Source organism: Equus caballus, chromosome 23 (genome assembly GCF_041296265.1).
Source record: "Equus caballus isolate H_3958 breed thoroughbred chromosome 23, TB-T2T, whole genome shotgun sequence".
NCBI lineage: Eukaryota > Metazoa > Chordata > Mammalia > Perissodactyla > Equidae > Equus > Equus caballus.
In genome coordinates, this window is record NC_091706.1 from 37,110,891 (window position 1) to 37,131,792 (window position 20,902).

Sequence of the window (20,902 nt, forward strand, 5' to 3'; positions counted from 1 at the left end):
TTAAGGTCACCGTGCTCATAGTCCATCATAGAAAACATATTCCTAATGCATGATGCTGTTTTTTAAAATATCTTTCCCTTGGACCTTGTAGAATATTTTCCAAAGATTATTTAAAATGATATCTGCAGAACTTCAGCTTTATCCAGGCTGCCAGTGGTTCTGTGCTTCTCTTCCACAGTGGCCTCTGATGACTTAGTGGAAGGAACGGGGGCTCAGACAGCAGGATGTCAGTGCTCTGGTTCCACATCTGTTATTGTTTTGCTCTGTGACACCTGGGATAAGTCACGTCACCTCTCTGAGTCTCAGTTTCCTTGTCTATACATTGGAGTCATGCAGTGAGGGATGGGGGTGAGGGAGAGAGCATGGCCCCATCTCTCCTGCCTTGTACTTGTTTGACTTTGCCCTTGATGACCCTAGAAAGAACTATGTGGGTTTGCACTGGTCTAGCTCCAACTCTAAGACTCAGCTCTCAGGAACTAAAACTCAGTGGGGTGTTGGGTGAGAGATTTTCTCCTTGTTCTTAGTCTGGCTTTCTCTCAAAAATGCGTGTTTGACACAGGGTTCTCTAGCATGCTGGTGGACTCAGTACCTGACTCAGTGTGTGGGACTAATTGGTTGTTTATAGCATTTGGAGGGTTGAGATGAGTCCTGGGTGCTGACAGGACATGATGGACAGGACTCCAACATGGTGGAGCCAGTGAAGGAGGCACCTACCTGCCACAGGGGGCTACTTTCCTTATTCAAGGTAGTTGGGGCCTTCAGCAATTCTGTACAGACCAAGAATATTCTAACACCTTATCATCAAGAAGAAGCTACCCATCTACCCCATCCGTTTTTTTCTTCCTCGCACACTACCTAGCCAGAGTACTAACAGCTGCTAAATGGATCCATCTTGTTCATTGAAACATATCAACTTCCCCCCAAGTTAAAGACCAAATCCATTTGCACTCACTTTAATTAAAAAAAACTCAGTATAGTCATGTCATAGGATATTATTGGAAGGCATGGGAAAGGATATTGTGGAGTCCAACAAACTACAGTGTCCCCATTCCAGGCGAACCCCTGACATGAATAGTTGTTCTGGAAGAGAATTAATAAACCCAGTTTAGGGGTTTTATTTGCTACCATTTTATCTTACCACGTAAATCTGATGATTGACTCTTCTATTAATTGTATCTTTCTGCATTTCTATAATCAACACCCAAAACACCTGGAGCTTCAGGGGTTTTTTTTTTCTTTACATAAAGTTTACTTGGAAGCATTTTCCCACCATAAAATCATGATGAAAAATACAGAAGAGGGCGGGAAAGAAAATAGAATCACCTGTAATCTCATTGACCTTCACGTACCCAGGTTGGAGAAGGAGCCAAGTTAAATTACTGACAGGGGTTATTTTGGTGCCATTACGTTCAGAATTATTTTTAACCTGTTATGGGCTCAGTTCTTTTGTAGCAGTTTCAGTAAATCCCAACCCATAATACCCATCAAGTCCTAGCCTGTTGTTAGTAGCACTTGCATGTCCTTACATTTGGTCTTAGGAACACCCTGTTTTACTGGGTGCCCAGTGCCAAGAACTGACTTTTTTTTTTAAGGCCATCAAGGGGTATGTGGGGGTGTGCCTTCCCACACTGGAATAGTGATTTTTGCTTCTTCTTGTAAACAGGGTTTTTATATTTCCACTTCAGATTTCACAGTCTGTTTCCTGCTTTCTTTTAAAGATGCCACCCCCCCCCCCCCAATTTCATAGTCAGTGCTTTTTTCTGTCATTAAGTTGGCTCACATCACGCCCTTCCCCTCCCCAGGGCTGAGTTCTTCATCTAAATTTATTCCCATAGAACTTTCAGGACTTTACTGAGCCAAATCAGACCGTTTCTCTCAGTTCCTATAGTGTCCTCTCTCTTCTGTGTCCCAGACAGTGCTAGGCTGGGAGCTCTAAATACACAGCACGTTTTAATCCACTTCAAGACTTGGAATTATGTCTCCCATTTTACGGATGGGGAGCTAAGCCTCACAGGCATGGAGCGTGGTTTCTGGATTTAACTTTCAGCTCACGGCAGGTGGATTTGTTTAATGAATGTGGAATGTTGAGTTTATTGCCTTTTAGAGTCTGAAAATGCACGTCAGCGCAAGTCTGCAGGACTCAGGGGGTTAGGGACAAGACACGTCCCATCCCAGTTTACAGCCCCTTTGCCCACTGAGACGACCTCCTCCTGGGTGGGAATTCTGGTTGCTTCTTGAAAAGGTGCAGGAGCTCAGGTCAGATCAGCAACAGGTGAGTCTCTTGATGACCTGGGAGGCCTTGCCGCTAGAGAGCTGCAGGACAGCCTCTTAGAGCGGATATAAGGCAGACCTCTGGAAGCTGTCAGCCCCACCACTCCTCAAGGGGGGGCCCCTCTGTGCGCATCCTTCTGCTGAGCAGGAGGACCCTGGGGCTCTTTAGGATGACAGGTCAGTTTCTCCCTGCTTGCTCCTCGCTTGCCTTATTTCCAGGGAGGCCAGGGTTCTCTCTTCTCCTGCTTCCCTTATTCAATCCAACTGCAGTCGCTGCTCTGCCTTTGAGCTGAGTAAGGGGTGTTGGTCTCCATCATCCTCCAAGGAGATGGTCTTTTCTGCCAGTGGGGTTGAATATCTTACTTAAGCCCTTTAACTCTTAAAGCTAGAGTAAGACAGAAGATTGTATAATTACCAGTTACAAAGGCAGTTTAAAGAGGTGGGCTGGAGCAGGGCAAACGAAGAACAAACACCTTCATTTTTGCCCCATTTATCTGGCTTATTTTAATTCACTGTATAGTTGTGTAGCCCTCCCTTGAACGATAATCATTTAAGCCAGGCCTTAAAAGGCACGTCCTTGCTAAGCCCTGTCATTTTGAGGAAGCAGAGGAGTAAACAATAAAGATGTAGTTTTATTTCAGCAAGATTTGTGGGTCCCACTGGGGAGCCAGGCATCCATCTAAAGGCCTTTGGAGACAATTTTGATTAAAATGACTTTAATTCTGAGAGGTTTCAGACTGATAGGAGATTCAGACATATTTTAAGACAAAAAACTCATACAAAGCAGAATCAAATAAAGAATGAATAAAAGAACCTGAATGTATTGTGGGAGGAGTACAGGGGAAAGAGGGAACAAGTATGATATTATGAAAGAAATGGCGTTTTAGCCATTGCTTAAAAGATGAGCCTGATTTGGAAAGGAAAGGGGGGTCAGGAGGAGAATTTCAGGCTAAGGGAACCACATAGAGGTGTAGAAATGTGACTCATGCATCCTGGAACCTGTGTGTTGGGAGCGTGGCATTTTTATAAGGATGGGAGTGGAGAAGAAAAACTAGGTGGGGCCACACCATGGAGGGTAAGCATGACTGAAGAATCGGGCTTTATTCTTTTCTATGGGAAGAATGTAGAGTCTGAACATCTTTGACATGGGAGAATGAATGATGTGTCCCTCTTTTTAAGCAGAGGGAAGATAACCATTTGCATTGTTAAGGATGAATTAAAAGGGCCCTAAAGAGAGGGAGAGGAAAAGCTAAGGGAGGCCGTTATATTTGACCCTGTGAAAGAGGAGACCGAGAGCAAGAAGAAAGAAGGGAAAAGATTGTTTATGAACTATTTCACAGGTAAACTACGCAGTGGCTGACAGGACTGGTGGAATGTAACAAGGGAAACTGATGATTTTAAAAGTTTCTCGCCTGGATAACTAGAGGGATATGCTGCTGCCCTTAGATCAGGTAAAAGGATCCAGAAGAGAAATATTTGTCTGGTTAGAAGAAAAGTGACGAATTTGATTTGGGGCATTTGGTAGGATATTAGACTTCCCGACTGCTAACTCCAAAGAGAAGTCCAGGCTAGAGAGAAATTTTTGAAGCCGTATGCGTTGAGGTCACATTTGAAGCCAGGGACAATTTGGATCTCCAGGAAGACTTTACATCCGGAATGGGGGATTGGGCTTCTCGGGTACCGCCCGTCAATCGTGAGGGGCTGCTCAGGAAGCGCTCACCACACTGAGGGTTGTGAGTCCGTGTCCAGGCTGCTCAGCAGAAAGCAGTGCGTGGAGGAGCCCCCTCTCCGGGAGTGGCAGGGCTGACAGCCTTGCCAGGGTCTGCCTTTTATGCCCTCCAGGAGAGCAGTTTTGAAGTTCTCTAGCAGCAAGTCCTCCCAGGGTCATTATGAGACATCTCACCTGTTGCTCATGAGGGCAGCAGACTTATTAGTGATGTCTGCTGTGGACCCAGAAAGGGCAGTTGGCCACATTTGACTGCCTATTTCCAATCGGTGAGAATGAAAAAGAAGGCCAAAGAAGAACTTGGAATCTTCATGTACGGGGAGAAAAGGTAGGGAAACCCAAGACTATAGCATTATAAGAAGGGGAGATTTTAAGTAAGGAGCAATGGAAGAGAAAGTAAATAAAATATGTTTTAGAGAAGACTAATAGATACAGGAATTCAGGAGCTTTGGGCAACTTTGGAAAAAGTTGTCCTGGGTGCTAAGGAATTTTACTGTGTGGTCGGGGAGTAGATCCAAGAGGCTAGGTGACTCTAGAGGTTGACAGTAAAGGGAAGGTGAGAAATGAGATGATCACTAGAGGGTGATGTAGGGATGATAGAGTTTGACACCAGAGTTTATAATTTTGTGCTTGAAGATTAACAGAAATACCTAGAACAAATACACTTGAATTCACGACTAGTGTTTAGTAAATATGTATATACGTAAGAGCAGTTTTCCCAGGGAACCTGTCTAAAAGTTAAATTTGTATTCAACTGTATTTATTCTACCTAAGTTTTCTTCCCCTGGTTCTGTGCCAGGAACTGTAGGGGAATTGAGAAAAGTAAGTCATGGTCTCAGTAAGAAAAAAAAATCAAAATGGTCTGTGCCATTTGAGGAAGATTCTGAGCGGGGAAATGGGACATGATCATCAAAGAGTGGTACAGCATGCACAGGTACAGGGATTGGGGGAGACACTCCAGGTGAGAAGCATGAGAGAAATCCCAATGGTGGAAATAAATATGGCGCACTGTGGTGAGACACTGGGTTTGTGTTCCTCTTACTTGTGGGATGTTCTCGTGCCAGGAAATATGGCAAGTCAGACTGGGTAAGATCAGATCATGGAGATCATGGCTAAGATGTTCTAGGCAGGGACACTTGGAACCGATACACTGAGGATATCTTAGGCACTTGAGTAGGGCAGTAACCTGATGAAAGAAGTACTTACGATCTGACCAGTGGGATATAGTCCATAACCTTTTAGAAAAAAATCAGAATCAACTTACTAAGTCTTATTGCTGGGGAGGAAAGGCTGGACGACAAAAAAAAAGCACAAGCAAGGTAATACAACTTTCCTCGTGACCCCTATTCCAAAAAGAAAGAAGAGCAGAAGCCTTCGTAACCAAAATAATCACAACTAGTAGTGGTCTGTTAAGGAAAATATCAGTTAATGGGAGAAAATAATACATCACTGGTGTGTAGATGAAAATTTTAATGGAAAACATGAATATGTGTTTGCCACATTCTTAATGTAAGCCTGAGTTTGCTTCTTTGAATGGGCTGACTAGAATACTGTAGTCTTTCTTGCATAAGTGACACCCATTACGTGTCACTTAGGATTTCCAGTTTTGGTGTTTTAGAGTGAGAATTTTTTTTTTTTAACTTCAGCTTTACTGAGGTGTAATCGGCAAAATTGTAAGATATCTAAAGTGTACATCGTGGTAATTTGATATACATATACGTTGTGAAAGGATTCCCCCATCTGGTTAACTAACACATCCATCACCTGAGTAAGAATCCTGATAGGAACAAAGCGCACTGAGTGCAGACTCGTCCCCAGATTAGAAGTCTAGCCGTTGCCAAGTTCAACGCGTTTTGTTTTGTTTTTAAGCAGCTCAGCTTTTATGGAGTTTTTCTTCGTACTTGCTGTTTGTAGAAATAAGAACTCTATTTCTTTCCACAACTGTATTTCATTTCATGTAATGCCTAACTGAAACTGTGTTGTTCCAATAACAAGTGTAACCGACATCAAGATGTTGGGGACACAACTGACTGTTGGTATGTGAGCCAAGTAGAGAGAGCAGAGGGGCTGTGCTGTGGGCAGCCTTAAGTGGAGGTCGATTGAAGGAGCCTTTTAACTTCCTTCAGATTTAGTGACTGCCAGGTGTGCATTCTCTAAAATTTTCTCTAGATGCTGTTTTTGGGATGCATTTTAGGGGATGTTTTCTGTATATGAATGTCACTGTCAGTTGGAGCCAGTCCCCATGTTTGTCTATACTGTGCAAATCACCGACCATGTTTCAGTTGACCCAGTTTCCTAGTGTTGTCTCTGCTACCCCACTCTGCCTGTGTTGATTTCAACCAGGGATTCCCAGTAAAACTGTTGGTCCTGGCTTAGAATACCAAGAAGCTATGGAAGCCTGCAAGGCCAAAATAGTATTGTGTGTTTATTAGTAAAACCTGGTCATATTGACCTCTGTTCTTCTGTCTTTTTGCTTTAAAATTAGCGATTTGTTTTACAGTTTTTTGCCTAGCAAATTGTTTGCAATATATGTATAGCTCTTAGCTCACCAGGGCTCAAAATTTTGTTTAGAAGTTTTAGCTTTATTGACCTGGCGTTAAATAAAGCAGGACAGTCATACTTGACAACCTTATATATACTTAGAAGCACCGTACAGACATAACTAGAGCAAATCTAGCAATGAAATTATTGTACATTTCCAGGTTGGCTGTGCAACCATAACTGGAGCCTGGCTCTCCTCCACTAGACACTCTAATGTGTGTGTGTGTGTGTGTGTATATATGTGTGTGCGTGTACATGTGCATGTGTCTGTAGCCTAAACAAATACTTGTGTGTTTGTGTACACGAAATTACAGCCTCCCTGGGATCAGCTACTCTTTCTCCTTCACATAATATACTCTTTGCTTATGTCCTGTTATCCTCTGTTCATGGTTTGTGCTCATAAGATCTCTGGCCTTGGTGCTACCTCTTGACCTTGAACTCCCACACCAACTGGACATCTTCTTTCACATCCACAGTTCAAATTCCTAAGAACTAAACTAACTCAGCCGATCCCTTTCACTCCTGTATATTATACAGAGACCCCATGCCGGGCCCTGCTCAAGCCTGGAGATGGGCCATCCTGAGAACAGGGAACCATTCGCAGTCCCACCAGGTGCGACCAGGACAGAGAGAAGTTGCCTCTTCTAGAACATAGCTGCCAGGCAGCAAGTGCTGTGGGTGGGGCAGTTTCCATTAGATAATAGGATGGCATGAAAGATACAGGCTGCCATCACTTATTCACAGGGATGTATTATGCATACATGCAGGCTGTCCTTGCTTTGCACCATTCCAATATATATAGATTTCCATTACTGCAATATAATTAGAAAACATCGGTCCCCCAATAACAAATTGCAGTTATCATATGTATTAGTTTGCCAGGGCTACTGTAACAAAATACCACAGACTGGTTGTTCAACAACAGAAATTTGTTTTCTCACTCTTCTGGAGGCTGGAAGTCTGAGATCAAGCGTTGGTGGGGTGTTTCTTCCGCAGCCTCTCTCCTTGGCTTGCAGGTGGCTGTCTCCTCTCTGTGTCTCCACAGGGTCTTCCCTCTGTGTGTATCTGTGTCCTGATCGTCTCCTCTGATAAGGACAACATATTGGGTTAAGGACCTCGTTTTACCTTAATTACCTCTTTAAAAGCCCCATCTCCAAACACAGTCATATTCTGAGCTACTGGGAGTTAGGACCTCAACATATGAGTTTGGGGGGAACCCAGTTCAGAGCATAACACCATGGTGTACTTACTGTGAGTCACTACATAAAGCACAAACTTTGCTGCCGGCTCTTCAGTCCACAAATCACTACATACGTAACAGATGCACGTTATGATCAGTGACCAATCACATCACTTCTTGCAAAGCGTCTTGGCACTTGGTCACCAAGCATCTGTTACTCAGTCCGTTTACAGACAGTGAAGTGTATAGTTGTGGTGCCTCATTGTCTCCCAGTGATAAACCCACACGACATTCTATACAGATAGATAATCAAGAGAGGAAATTGGCCACCAAAGATGAAAGTGCAGCAAAGAAACAAAAAGTAACGATGCAGGAAGTGAAATTTGATGTGATTAGGGAAAATGGCAACATCAAAGTGAAGACAGGAGGAATCCTTCAGGAAACTGCAATTCAAACCATATTGAAAAAGTCCATTGAATAAAAAACAAGCTAAAGTCACCTCAACATATTTTAGTTTAAATTGCACTAGGAACATAAAGCCACTTATGGTTGAATTTGAGCATTTGCTTTAGATTGACGATTATAATAAAAAATTCCAATCAGTTTGGCTAGTGTTCAGGCCTAAGCACTGAAGTTAGTTGCCAGGTTGAAAGAATATGGTAATTACAAGGAGACTGGAGAAGAACATTTTACTGCCAGTAAAGGCTGGTTTCACCCTTTCGGAAGTCAGCATGAATTGGTTCCCGCTGAGCAGGCTGGTGGTGCTGCCAAGGCAGATAAGGGCGCTGCTGTGACATTCGCACCCGGGTTCCAAGGATTAGGTAAGGCAGGTGGTTATGAGGATCATCATCAAATATTTACTGCTGATGAGACGTCTTTTTTTTGGACGACAATCCTATCAAGAGCTTAAGCGAAGAAAGATACAGGACGGCAAAGTGGCCTTAAAGGAGGGACTCGATATATTCATCCAGAGGAACTTAGTGTAGGTGAACTTACCGACATAAAGGAGGAAGCTGGTTGTGAATAAAAGAATGAAGATGTCCCAGAGGAAGTGACACCAGCAAAAAACCTTCAAATTAAAGGAACTCTGAGCTATTTCACTACATTGAAAGGGCAAAGGATAGAATGTTGGAAGCTGCTCCTTGGCTGTTTGCCAAGGCATAGAAAAGACCTTCACTCCATTTCATAAGTTATTTGATGAGAAGAGGAAGCCAAGCATTGTCCAAATACTCTTGTTAAGTTTAAAAAAGATTTTAAGGTGCAATATTTCTAATGTTCTAAATTAGTGTACTAAATATTCATTTTACGATGTTTTTCCTTTCCCTGTACGTGTATAATCAACAACGAGAGTTTAATGTTTTTGACATAAATTTGTAAAGGTCGTGGAACAATCATAATTTTCCCATTGATTATTAAAATGGCTTTGTACAGTTTCAACCTGCATCGTCAATTTTATGGTCCACATTTTGTGCAAAGTGAGCACTGCGTGTGTGTGTGTGTGCGTGTGTGTGTGGTCTTAGCTGGAAGTCTTCCTAAGATGCATCATGTTATGTTTTTACTTGCGTTATTCCCCTAAGCCTAGCAAGCATAATTTAGCCTTTTCCTGATAGCTCAGAGTCATCCTTTGTGCTGTAAAGTAGAATAGCATGCTAGCTAAGGGTATGTTTTATGCCGCCAAACTCTGAGTTCAGTCAAGCCTGGCTCTGCGACTTCCTTTTGTATGATCTGGAGTAAGATGCTTCATCTCTCGGTGCCTCAGTTTCCTCATCTGTAAAATGAGAATAATGATACCTACCTCATTGGGTCATTATGAGGATTAAATGAGCAAATGCAGGTAAAAGGTTGAGTGTCTGGCAACGTAGAAACAGTGTGTATTAGCTGCTGCTGCTGCTGCTGCTGCTCCTGGTGGTAATAGCAGAAGTAATAGATGTATTGGTGATGCCGTGTATCTTAAGATTTATTGACATTGAGGCTATTTCTTTCCTCTATCAGGTAGCCTCAAACTACTGAGCTTTTGATTCTTGGTGTTGTTTTCTGTGTGTTCTCCTACCTTGTAATTCGGGTACTAATGGCCTTCTTTGCATCTGCCTCAGGCAGAAGGAGTACCTACCCTCATCCGCCTTCTCATTAGAACTTGATACTTTTAACCACAGTGCATAGACCAGAGAACTTGTCAGGTTGTAGTGTGTAAACCTGGTTCAGGGCTCTGTTCCTCCCCTACGGCCTATCACAGGGAGCCCAGAAGAAAACCATTTATTTGTCTCAAGTGCCTCCAATTCGCCGTTTGGCATCATCTCCCAATGAGGTTATACTCAGAATCATTGTATTTTACCTATCTCAAAAGCAATGAGTTATTCTTTTTAAGCACTGAAATTATACCACAATCTGTTACCTTCTTTTGGCATTTCTTCCCTTTTTTCTACCAAGAACCCTGAAGTACATAGGTGGCCCAGGCCTCCTTGAGAAGCCCTGCACAGGAGACAAGTGGGTGGAGCTCCTGGTTGTGTTATGAGTTGATAGTAAATGGATAAATGGTCTCGGGGTAAGAAAGCAGAACTGTACTACTCTTAATTCTCCATTGTTTCTCTAAGCCTCCTGCAGGCTGGCAAATTCTCTCAGGTTCTTTGACTGATTTCACCCAAGAGAGCTGGAGCGTAGTGTGTGCCTAACTTTTTAGAATAAGGGTATCAATACATTATGCTTGTAGTGCAGTAGGGTCTACAGTTCCAGGTATTGGGGGCCACCCACTGCTAAATTTAAAAGTCATTCTCGGAATAGAGTATTATGCTTATTACTGCCCAAAAGATACTTGGTTGACCTTGTAGCTGAAATGATTTTTATATACCCTATAATTTTTTTCCTCTTCCTAATCCTAAATCGCTTCTACCTGAAATAGTGTACTAATTTGCCTTATCTCTGTTGTGTGAGCTGCGGCTCCCCTTTTCTCTTCTTCCCCCTAATTTCCTTATGCCATTAGGGGGAAAGAGAGAGACTTGGTTCGTTTTTGCAAAAGTGATCTAAAGTGTTGAACAAGAAGCTGAAAATCTCACTGTACCAGAAACTCAGTTAAGCTGGGTCTCCAGTCACTTCCCCTTTATGGCCAGCATCGTGCATTTCTGTCTCCAACTTGGGGAGAGCAGGGAGTGCAGGTGGCACCCAAGTTGCCTGACAAATGAGTGAAATAAGGAATGAGAGTCTGTTGAATTAATATGCCATTGGTTAATTGCACCACAGTGAAAAAGAAAAAACAAAATATGCTAAAAAAAAAAAACCTTTGCAAGCCAGCACTGATGGCCTAATGGTTAGAGTTCAACGCGTTCCACTTGGGCCTCCAGGTTCAGTTCATGGGCGCGGAACCACACCACTTGTCTGTCAGTAGCTGTGCTGTGCCAGCAACTCACACAGAAGAACTTACAACTATACACAGCCATGTACTGGGGCTTTAGTGGGGGGAAAAGGAAGAAAAATGGAGGATGATTGGCTACAGACGTTAGCTTAGGGTGAATCTTTCCCTGCAAAAAAAAAAAAAAGCTTTCGCCTTCAGATCAACTCATCTCCTTCCCTGAATATTTGAGGCATTTGTTAACAAAATTATAAAGTTTGTGAATAGGTATGTCCTAAATAAAGGTATTTTCTTACATCATGGATATTTCCTTAATAACATTTGAATGAATAAGGATTTTTGAAAAGGCTTCTAGTCCTTGGCAAGGACAAGACTGAACATGCCACCTGTTGAAATGCAGTAAGGTTTGAGTTCATAAAGCTAGCAAGATTTCACTAGTATTGTGTGCTGTGTGTCAAGGTGGTAGGGACATGTATGAACGTGCAGTTGGGTTTTTTTCCTTAATATTTAGAGAAAATAAAACCCCAGGGACTTTATTGTGTGTGGTGAAACACACATAACACAAAATTTGCTATTTTAACCATTCTGAGTGTGCATTTCAGCACATTGTTGTACAACCATCACCTCTATCCACTCCAGAACTTTTTCATCATCCAAACTGGAATTCTGTGCTTATTAATCAGTAACTGCCCCTCCCCCCTCCACTCCACCCCTAGTAACCACGGTTCTTCTTTCTCATATAAGTGGAATCATACAATATTTGTCCTTTTCTGTCTGGCTCATTTCACCTTAGGGAATTGGACTTTATGCATACTCTTCTAAGAGTTTGTTTTGGGGGGTGCTCATCATCAAAAACTTATAATTGTCCAAAGCCCTGAGTCTGAAATTCTGTGCCCAAACGTGCTACAGTCTTTATTAAACCAAGTGACTAAAATGATGTGTCATTTTGGGCAAGAACTCCATGTGCAATTTTATTGCCATCGTTAAATATGCCTCAGAAAGTTTTGCATACATGAAATCTTAAATTTTCTGAAAAATCCCACTTTGTTTTTGCTTGCTTCTGCCGCTGCTCTGGTTGTTTAGGGGATCATTACCTATATTGTTGGCTTCCAGAGCCTCAGCAGGGCTTGAGGCTAAGCCTCCCAGAATACTGGGATCAAGTTTAGAGATGTGTGAGCGGTCCACAGGAAACAGCAGTATTGCCCTGTAATAGTCTTAACCGGCATTCTTTAAGGCTGTGCCCTCAACTCTGTGACTGCACCCACACCCCCAGCAGCACCCTAGGGTCCTCTTCTCGAATCCAGTTAGAGCTTCTAAGGCAGGAGGACCTGCAGAGAGAAAAAGAGAATGTGTCAGAGGGCAGAAATGTGGTATTTAAATATCAGAGTTAAGTATTAGAATGATCAAGTCCCCATTTCATATCCAGGAAATTTCCCATGCATCGTCTCAGTGTCTTTCGAATCGCTCCTTTCAGTTTGCCCTGACATGGTCTGTTCCACGGTAAGGGCTGTGCCACACTGCTTGGTGGACGTGGAGATGCTGAGTTAGGAATGAATGGCAACCACGGTGGCACAATGCACCGGAGTTGGCTTGTGGTTTGTTGTTTGCTTGTCCCCGTTTACCTATTCATAGTCATGGCTCCATTCTGCTGTGTGGTATTATGAAGTCATGTATAATCGTACCTCATTACACCGCGGGTTGAGAAGAACAAGGATAAATGCCTACTTTCTGGACCGTCCATCTCTCATTAAAAGACGCAGAATGTGTCGGGATGACAGAGAGGGGCACCACTGGACCCACGTGTGGCCGATTCCCAGGTCTGCCATGTGCTTTGCAAGCTGCAAACTGTTTCCTCTGCAACAGCTAATAGCGCGCGACCGTCTCCTGCATTTTATTATGAGATCCTGCACACCGCTTTCTTAAGAACTAATTGAAGAAGGAGCCGGTCTGTATCTTGTTGGTGCACATCCTGTGTCATGAAAATGTATTCTTTAAAAAAAAGAAAAAATCCAAAGAGAAAAAGAAGGGTGGAAAAAAAGGTTGCCATCCAGTGGAGGACGGAGTAATTCCCAGCTTCATTCAGGAAAGAAGCAGGCAGAAATATGCTTAACTCTTTTAACTTGGCTGGGATTTTCAACACCGTCAGGGTTTTTTCAGGGACATCCGGAGCCAAACGGGTGCAGTGTGCCTTTAAGAAAAGAAGTGCCTCACCAAACTTCGCTGTAGTTGTATCTCACCGTTTGGGTAGGGAAGGAAAGTGTTAATTTCTTATTTGTACACTTTTTTTCCCCCCCGACTTCCTTCCTATTCACTTCATTAAATCTAGAGGCAGTTCAGCATGGGAGCCGTCTGTATGTTGAATTAGGGCTCGCACTCTTGCGCAACACGTCACCAGTCGGAAACTGGGGGTTTGCTTCTGTGATTTATTTCATTATTGTGCTGGTAAAAGGTTTGGAAGGGAATTCTTTTGGGGGTAGTACTTTAGCATTGTGTAGCAAGTTTCTTTTTTTGTGTGGCCCTCCCCCCCCCCCCCAGCCCTGAGTTGAGTCAGTTAAGCCAGTTTAATAAATAATTTTTTTAAATAAAAGAACAGTTTTAAATTTCTGTGAATAATTTGACTTACAGGCAGGAGTGATCTCGCTCTCCTCTGGAAGTGCGAAAAGCACTGGGAAATATTTCGTGAATTGATTTCCATTAGAAAAAGACCCTTAGAAAGCCCTGGGCATAAAGCACTGCATATGGATGTGTTTGGGGTCTTTGGGGAGGGGGCAGATGCTTTGTAGCTCTCTGCATTCCTGCATAAAACCTTAATTTAAGGGGAATAATGATCAGTACTTTGTCTATTTCCTTGTGATTCCAAAATCTAAAATTTAATAAGAATCTGCACGTATTAGCAATTGTAATAAAAATGGTTTCACTAGTTCTTTTTGCCATTCAATTTGTTTTTGCTTCTTAGCTTACTCACAGATTTAGAGATTTAAAAAGTCCAAATATCACAAGGTTATGCTTTGTTCCTTTTTTTCAAAATTAAGGGAGGGTGAGAGTAGAAATACCCTTTTCACAACTTCCCCCTCTTCATTTATCCCACTGCAAAGAAAAACAATGAAAAAATTTACAGCATGAAACTGAAAGTGAAGTATCAGTTCTTCGGGATTTTCTTTTAAAGAGAAGAATAACATTTGTATTAAAATATTTGAACTTGAGAACATGCACATTGCTTTTACTTACATGGGTTTAATGAAAAAAAATTCCTTTATTCCAAAAAAAATCCATCTGAGACTGCTTCGAAACCATGCAGCCTATTTTTTTTTAAAAAGCACTAAAATGAGGTTTAAAATACCCAAAATAAAGCATACCTTGTTTTCATTTTTTAAACTAAATTTGAATATTAATTTGTTTTCTGATTGGCTTAATTGTTAAGAGACGAGTAAGAAGTAGAAACCACCTGAGCTAAAATCTCTAATTCTGCTGCCTGGAATAATAAGGGGGAAAAAAATATGATAAGTAGTTGTCAATATTAAAACAGGCTGAAGGAGGAAGGCTTCGGGCCTTGTAGTAGCAGCTAGAATGAAACAGCAGATTTGAGTATCCACAATCGTTTCAGTATTAAATTTTCAGTAAAATAAAATTACTTGTATATGAAAACATAGCCTTTCCCCAGCTCTCTTTTTTTTCCTGATCAGCTGATGAAGAGACTAGCAGCTCGCTGCTTTGCTGGCTTGTTAATTTTATCCCCACTAACTGTGATTTCCGATAGCCGGCCTGCTGATAGTGGTAAGGTAAATATCCTTTTTCGTTGCCGTCTTGAAGATTCAGTAGAACGACATCCCAGGCATGTGTAGGTGTGTAACACATCAAAAGCCGGTGTTCTCCGTATTTCTGTGTGCGACTGGGTACTAGAGGAGAGCAATACCATTAACTGTTGACAGCCTTGCATGCTGTATTTATTATTAGCATGTTCAGCCTCCAAGATTTTCGGGACAATTTCCTTTTCTTAATCTTCGCTTAGCTGCAGTGTGTTTAGCTGTATAGTGGGTGTCCTGCTTTTAGGCAAATGAATATTAATGAAATAACGTGGAGCTTTTTTTTTTTTTTTCTTTTTCCTTTTTTCCTCATAACTCATTAGATCTCGCCTCCTTCATAGTGGTTATCTGAACACTGTAGGATCGTGATGGAAATTGTCTTTTGATTATTAAGGCCTAGGCTCAGACTGTCCCTTAGGATTCTGTCTGTGTGCATGTTGCTTCTGTGGGTTTGCACATTGGAAGATGCATAGAAAACATTTTTTTTTTAATCCCACTGGCATTTTTAACATGCCAGGTTGTTTTGTGTTCTGCACCAGGTTTTCTTCACAAAACCTTTCTTTTTCAGGAGGCATTGTACACAAGTGAAAGAAATTATGTCTGAGCTGTAATCACTCTTTATATTGATTGTTATACTCACATGATCATAAATATTAGCCATGTTTGGTGCTGTGGAGAAATGAAGGTAATTGCCTTATGATTAGAGCTCTTTCAGCTACGAGAAAGGATTGATCAGCATTTGCATACTGGAGGCAATATTGGGAGGCACGAGGAGCAAATAACATCAGTTATTTTGCGTGAGAAAGCAATCGTGAAATATAATTTAAAGATTTAAAAACAAAATTTCTTTTCCATGGTTAGAATCTTCTTTTATCTGTGTTTTTTTCCTTTGCAGTTTTTTTTTTATCCCTTTATTTTTCTTAAGTTTTGAGATTTACCAGGAGAAAAAAAAGTTTAAACTTCTGGGTCTGTCACATGGATCTTTTAGCCATTTATGAACAGGTTTCTTTTATACCTGGTTGTTTTTATAGCTATTTTATTATCTCTCTGCATTAGTGCTGCTGGCTCTGGTTTAAAGCAAGCGTTTGCAGGTAATTGGAAAAAAGTGTTTGTTGTTTGTGAGTGTGTGTGTTCTCTCTCGGATGATTTAAGTGCGTTTACCAAGGAATGTGGCTTTGTACTTAGTTCCCCGTTTCCTTGTTTACTAATTGCTACGTTAGAACAAAATCTGGATGGAATTTTGATTTATGTTGTGAATCATGAAAATTGATGTAAAACCTCCAAGAAGAAAAGGTTAAAGCTTATATGACTATTGTAAGGACGCACTCTCAGGGAAATTTTTTTCTTCGCCCATCTTTTTTTTTTGTTTTACTTATTACCCTCCTACAGTAAAGGGACAATTAAGGTCTTTTTCTTATATTGAGCTAAAATTTCATTTGGATTCAGTTATCTTCAGACACTTAAATATACAGATCTTTCTGTATTTGTCACATTCTTTTAGTGTTTCGGGCCTTCAGCATATTTTGCTCATGAAACAGACTTGGGTTAAAGATGCATTTATCCAGTATGGTGGTCTTCCATTTTTCTTCTTACTCCACTGATAATTGTTAACTTTTATTTTTATTTTTTTTGTTAGTTTGTTTCATTTTAGTCTAACTATTCAAACGTGTTTTTTTGTATTTGGTTATTCTCTTGTCTTGAATTTTTTCCTTCGTTCCCTATTAACAGGCCATTGAAGACGGCAATTTGGAAGAAATGGAAGAGGAGGTACGGCTAAAGAAGCGAAAAAGACGAAGAAATGTGGATAAAGATCCTGCGAAAGAGGATGTGGAAAAGGCTAAGAAGAGAAGAGGCCGTCCTCCAGCTGAGAAACTATCACCAAATCCCCCCAAACTGACAAAGCAGATGAATGCTATCATCGATACTGTGATAAACTACAAAGACAGGTCAGTGTTCCTTCTTTCACCTTCATCATCTTTACCGGGACCATAAGTGATGCTACCTAAAAAGCAAGACCTAAGAGGGTGTGCTCTGGGGGTTTAAAGTTCTTTCTACTTTTGTTTCATGGCTTCTGCCCCAAAGGTATCAGTAACCTTGCGCCATGTTCAAAATGGCCACCATTCCTATTTTGTGTGCTGTTTTACCATGTATTATTTAAGATATTTGGAAACAGGAGTTTAGATTACAAAATCTTAAAAAAATCTAAACTGGAGAAGGATTCTTAAGGATCTCTGAAATACCGTCACTTAAATGAAAGGATTAGAACGATGGAGTGAAATTGTACTTTTGGATTGAGTTGTTAGAGAAAGAAGAATCCTAGCACTTTATGGTAAATATTTCTTGTTAAGACTCTGTTTAAAACCAGAGAGATGCTTCACCAAAAATACTGTTCCTTCTTTCCTTCCAACACACTTGAATTTCTGAGCAGTTCTTTGAGCCATCTCCTTGTTCTTAAGAACACTACATAGACAACATGGTATTTCAGCAGATTTACCTGTCTTTCATGGAACTTTTGAATGTGAATGTTGAGAAATCTGTACTGGACACTGTCCCCAGACTATTTTAAACCATGAACAATTATTTGAAAACCAAAGCAAAGATGTTTTATGGTGTCGGCCAGCGCTATACACTAGATAAACTAGTTAGACTACATTTTGCTTAGTTGATTTGGTTTCAACTTGATAATCATGTGATGCATTTTTAACAGGAAGATCACAGCTCGTTCCAGTTGAAAAATTGATAGGAAACAAAACAATTAAACATTTTATTTCTAGAAGTTGCGTAGTGGTATGAATTAGTTTTTAGTTACCCCAAGTTTTTGACATTTGCTCGTGTTGCCCTGCATACCAGGAAGTGTTCAGCACAAATAACTAAGTTACGATTTTGGTTTTTCATTATGACTTTAGTGCATGTTTTATTCCAGGAAGGAAACCTCATTATAGAGATTAAGTAGTATAAAAAACAAGAAACTTTCCACCCTGGGGTTTCATTGTTAAGTCTTTATTGTATTATCTGCAAGGAGTTTGCTGTACACAGGGTCGCTAGGAGTCGGAATCAGACTTGACGGCACTAACAATAAAAGGAGTTTTCAGAAATGGTGAAAGGTGGGTAGGAGCAGATGTGTGTGAAAGGGTCAGAATTTCTTGCCCCCCTTTACCTACCAGGTCTCTTAGATTCCCTGCTTCCTCTATTTTACTGTTTTCCTTTTTTTTTAAAAAAAAGGGCATCCCCTTTGAGAATTCTGAAGTGGCCACAAAGGGCAGCCCCATTATATTGGGTTTGAAGTTATTCATTGACACAGGGGAATGACACCTATCCAGGAAGGAAAATTTGGCCAGGAGTCCATTCTTTGCCCAGAGTCAACATGCAAACTTCCTTGTAAACCAAGAATCAGTCTCTGTCTGTCAAGTTTCTGTTCCCCCCCACAGCCCGACTGGTAGATTTGCCTCAGGCAGCGACAGTTTCCAGGAAGCCAGCTTGGACAATTACACCTTCTTTTGCCAGCCCCTGGTGTAAAGAAAAATAAGTCGAGAGTATCACTCTGCATATACCTCTGACTTTTTTACCTTTGTCTCGGAAGAGCGAGCTGTCCCTTTCTTTGACCAGGTGTGCCTTGATATTTGACTGGCATTTTGTTTATGACCTGCTGTGTCAGTCCAGGGCTGTGGTAACGCTGAGAAGAGCCAAGACAGTCCTTGGAGGTTTAGAGGCCAGGCCTTTTATTCCAGGGGATGGCCATACTCCTCTTTAAAGGTGTAGAAGACGTCACTAGCCAGTGGACCGCATATTGCCAACAGATTGGTTTATTTCAAGTTTAACATCATTTAAAAAAAAAGCATATACACACAGAACTGGAGAGATTTCTTATAAAACTTAAGAGGTTTTTTACTCCCCTTTTTGAAAAACCTAAAACTCTGGCAGTACTCTATCTCCCTTTCCCTGAGGTCACAGTCAGTAGGAGTGAAGAAGTGGCTGCCCTCTCTGCAGGCCATCAACGTCTGGTTAGTTGCAGTCCCCATCCCTCACTGTCATCTCATCAGTGTGCCATTTATCATCCATGCTTTCCACACCTGGCCCACTTCACACATTTATATCACCTACTGGCGCCACAGCCTTCTGCGTTTGTGACTTCCTGATGTCCACAGCTATGGGCTGACCGCTTTCCTAGAAACCACCCCAAGGTAGAGAGTAGTCGGGTTATACCCCTTCAGCCTCAGCTAAGCATAGCACAGGAGTTGGAAGCACCAGCTTTAGTCTGGGTTTAACTACCTGCATTTGAATCGGGACACCAGCATCCTGCCTGTGGGAGAGTTGGAGAATTTACTTACCCTCCCAGGACCTCAGTTTCCTCATCCACAAAATGGAGTAAATACGGTACCTGCCTCTAGAGGAGTTAGGGGGATTCAGTGAGTTAGTACAATCCAAGCTCTCTGAACAGTTTAATTATTAATAATCAGCCTTTTAGGCTATTTATAGCTAATCAGGTGGGTGATTGGAGCTCTGAGCACTATAAAGTAAGCGTCCTTGCTGTTTGGTTTCCATCTATTTATTTCCAGAAACAGAAAAACGAAGTTTCACAGGCCCTGATTATTGAGCACATCTTTAATTGTACTGTAGGGAAAGGATATTTAAATATTTCAGCATGCAGACATTGAGTAGTTTTCTTTTCTCCCTTTTTCTGGTTTTATTTATTTCTTTGCTTCCTTATTTTACTTTTCCTTGCACAGTATCCTCGTAAGGTCCATTCTATTAGCTGCCACGTTTAGGTACGTCGCGGAGAGCATGTACTGAATTTCCCACCGCTGTGTGTTTCATGTATATTTCATGTTAGTAATCCTCTAGAAAAAGTACTTTACTCTATTTATATTTTTTGTGTCTCTTACCAAACTTGGTACTCAAGTAGGAGGCACTCAAATTAGGAGGGCCTTAATTAGCTACGTTGTCATATTTTTGGTTGGTTTTGGAAAATGCTGCTGGGAAATGTACCTCTCCATGTGTTAAGATTTTTGCACCATTAAAGTCAGCTACTAATATAGTAACTCAGCCTACCTGGGAAAGAAATACCACCTGTACGAATCTCCCGCCCATCACCTCAGTCAAATGTTAGAGCTCTGACAGTCGTGCACATTAGCAGTGTATTAAATAAGAACTGCCATCTATATTTAACTGATATATGAGAATTAATTAGCTCTCATGAAACAGTTTTTTCAAATTTCTTGCATGATTCTGGGACAGATGTATCTTTTTTTTTTTTAAGAACTGGGATAATTTAAGCATCTATTTATTGCTTTTGTTTTCAGTGTCAGGGCTCTTTTAAAAAAAAAAGGAAAAGGATACTTTTAAAAACGTGACCCCAAAGAGCCAGTAAGTTCATTTGATTCATCAGTGTAACGTCTGTCTGCAGTAATTGCTGCTGGGGGTATGCTGGCCTGTTGCTGCTCATTCCCACCATCTTATTTCCCCAAATAGAAAACTGTATTTCAAGTAGTATTGGAAGGCTTTGTTTTGACTTGTTAAGCTTGCTTTGTTTTCTACTTCTGTAGAAGGCGTTTAAAAATCATATTCTCAGTTTATGTAATATTTAACCTAAGATTCTCTATTTCTTTGAAAAGTGAGTTGGCCTAATTTGCATTTATACTCTTTAAAATTACCCCTGGGATGACACTAGAATAAGGCAGTGAAGAGTAGGGTCTGGTAGAGCTGTTCCAAGTCTAGAGACATGGCTTATAGTTACTTGGATAAAAGAGAGAGAGATTCCTAGAAGGATTCTTAATGTTGGGAGGGGTTTTAGCTCTACCTGGTCCAACTTTCCACACAACTCAGGTGTGCCCCCCCATCACCTCTGGCAGGTCAGCATCCACCCTCCATGTGGACTCTTCCAACTACTAACTCCCTGTGTTAGGAGGCAGGTCATGACCCTGAAACACAGCTCTAAACACAATAGTCGTTTCCTATAGGAAAATGGATACAGCCTGCTAACTTTTAGCTGTTTGTTCTACTTGTAGCTTCAGAGTAAATCTGTTCTCATTTCAAGAAAT

At 41.3% G+C, this 20,902-nt stretch overlaps 1 protein-coding gene across 9 annotated transcripts in view; it reads left to right on the forward strand.

The window, feature by feature from the left end:
* Nucleotides 1-20,902, forward strand: part of SMARCA2 (SWI/SNF related, matrix associated, actin dependent regulator of chromatin, subfamily a, member 2) — a 166,771-nt gene that overhangs the window by 117,878 nt on the left and 27,991 nt on the right. For 6 of the 9 annotated variants that reach the window (XM_014735432.3, XM_070248197.1, XM_070248194.1 and 3 more), the window contains exon 28: nucleotides 16,593-16,810. In XM_014735432.3, coding sequence (XP_014590918.3) covers nucleotides 16,593-16,810 — 218 coding nt within the window. Of the gene's footprint in view, nucleotides 1-13,365; nucleotides 13,511-14,744; nucleotides 14,841-16,592; nucleotides 16,811-20,902 lie in introns of those variants that run through there. The other 3 variants (XM_070248201.1, XM_070248199.1, XM_070248200.1) reach the window with 3 other exon arrangements.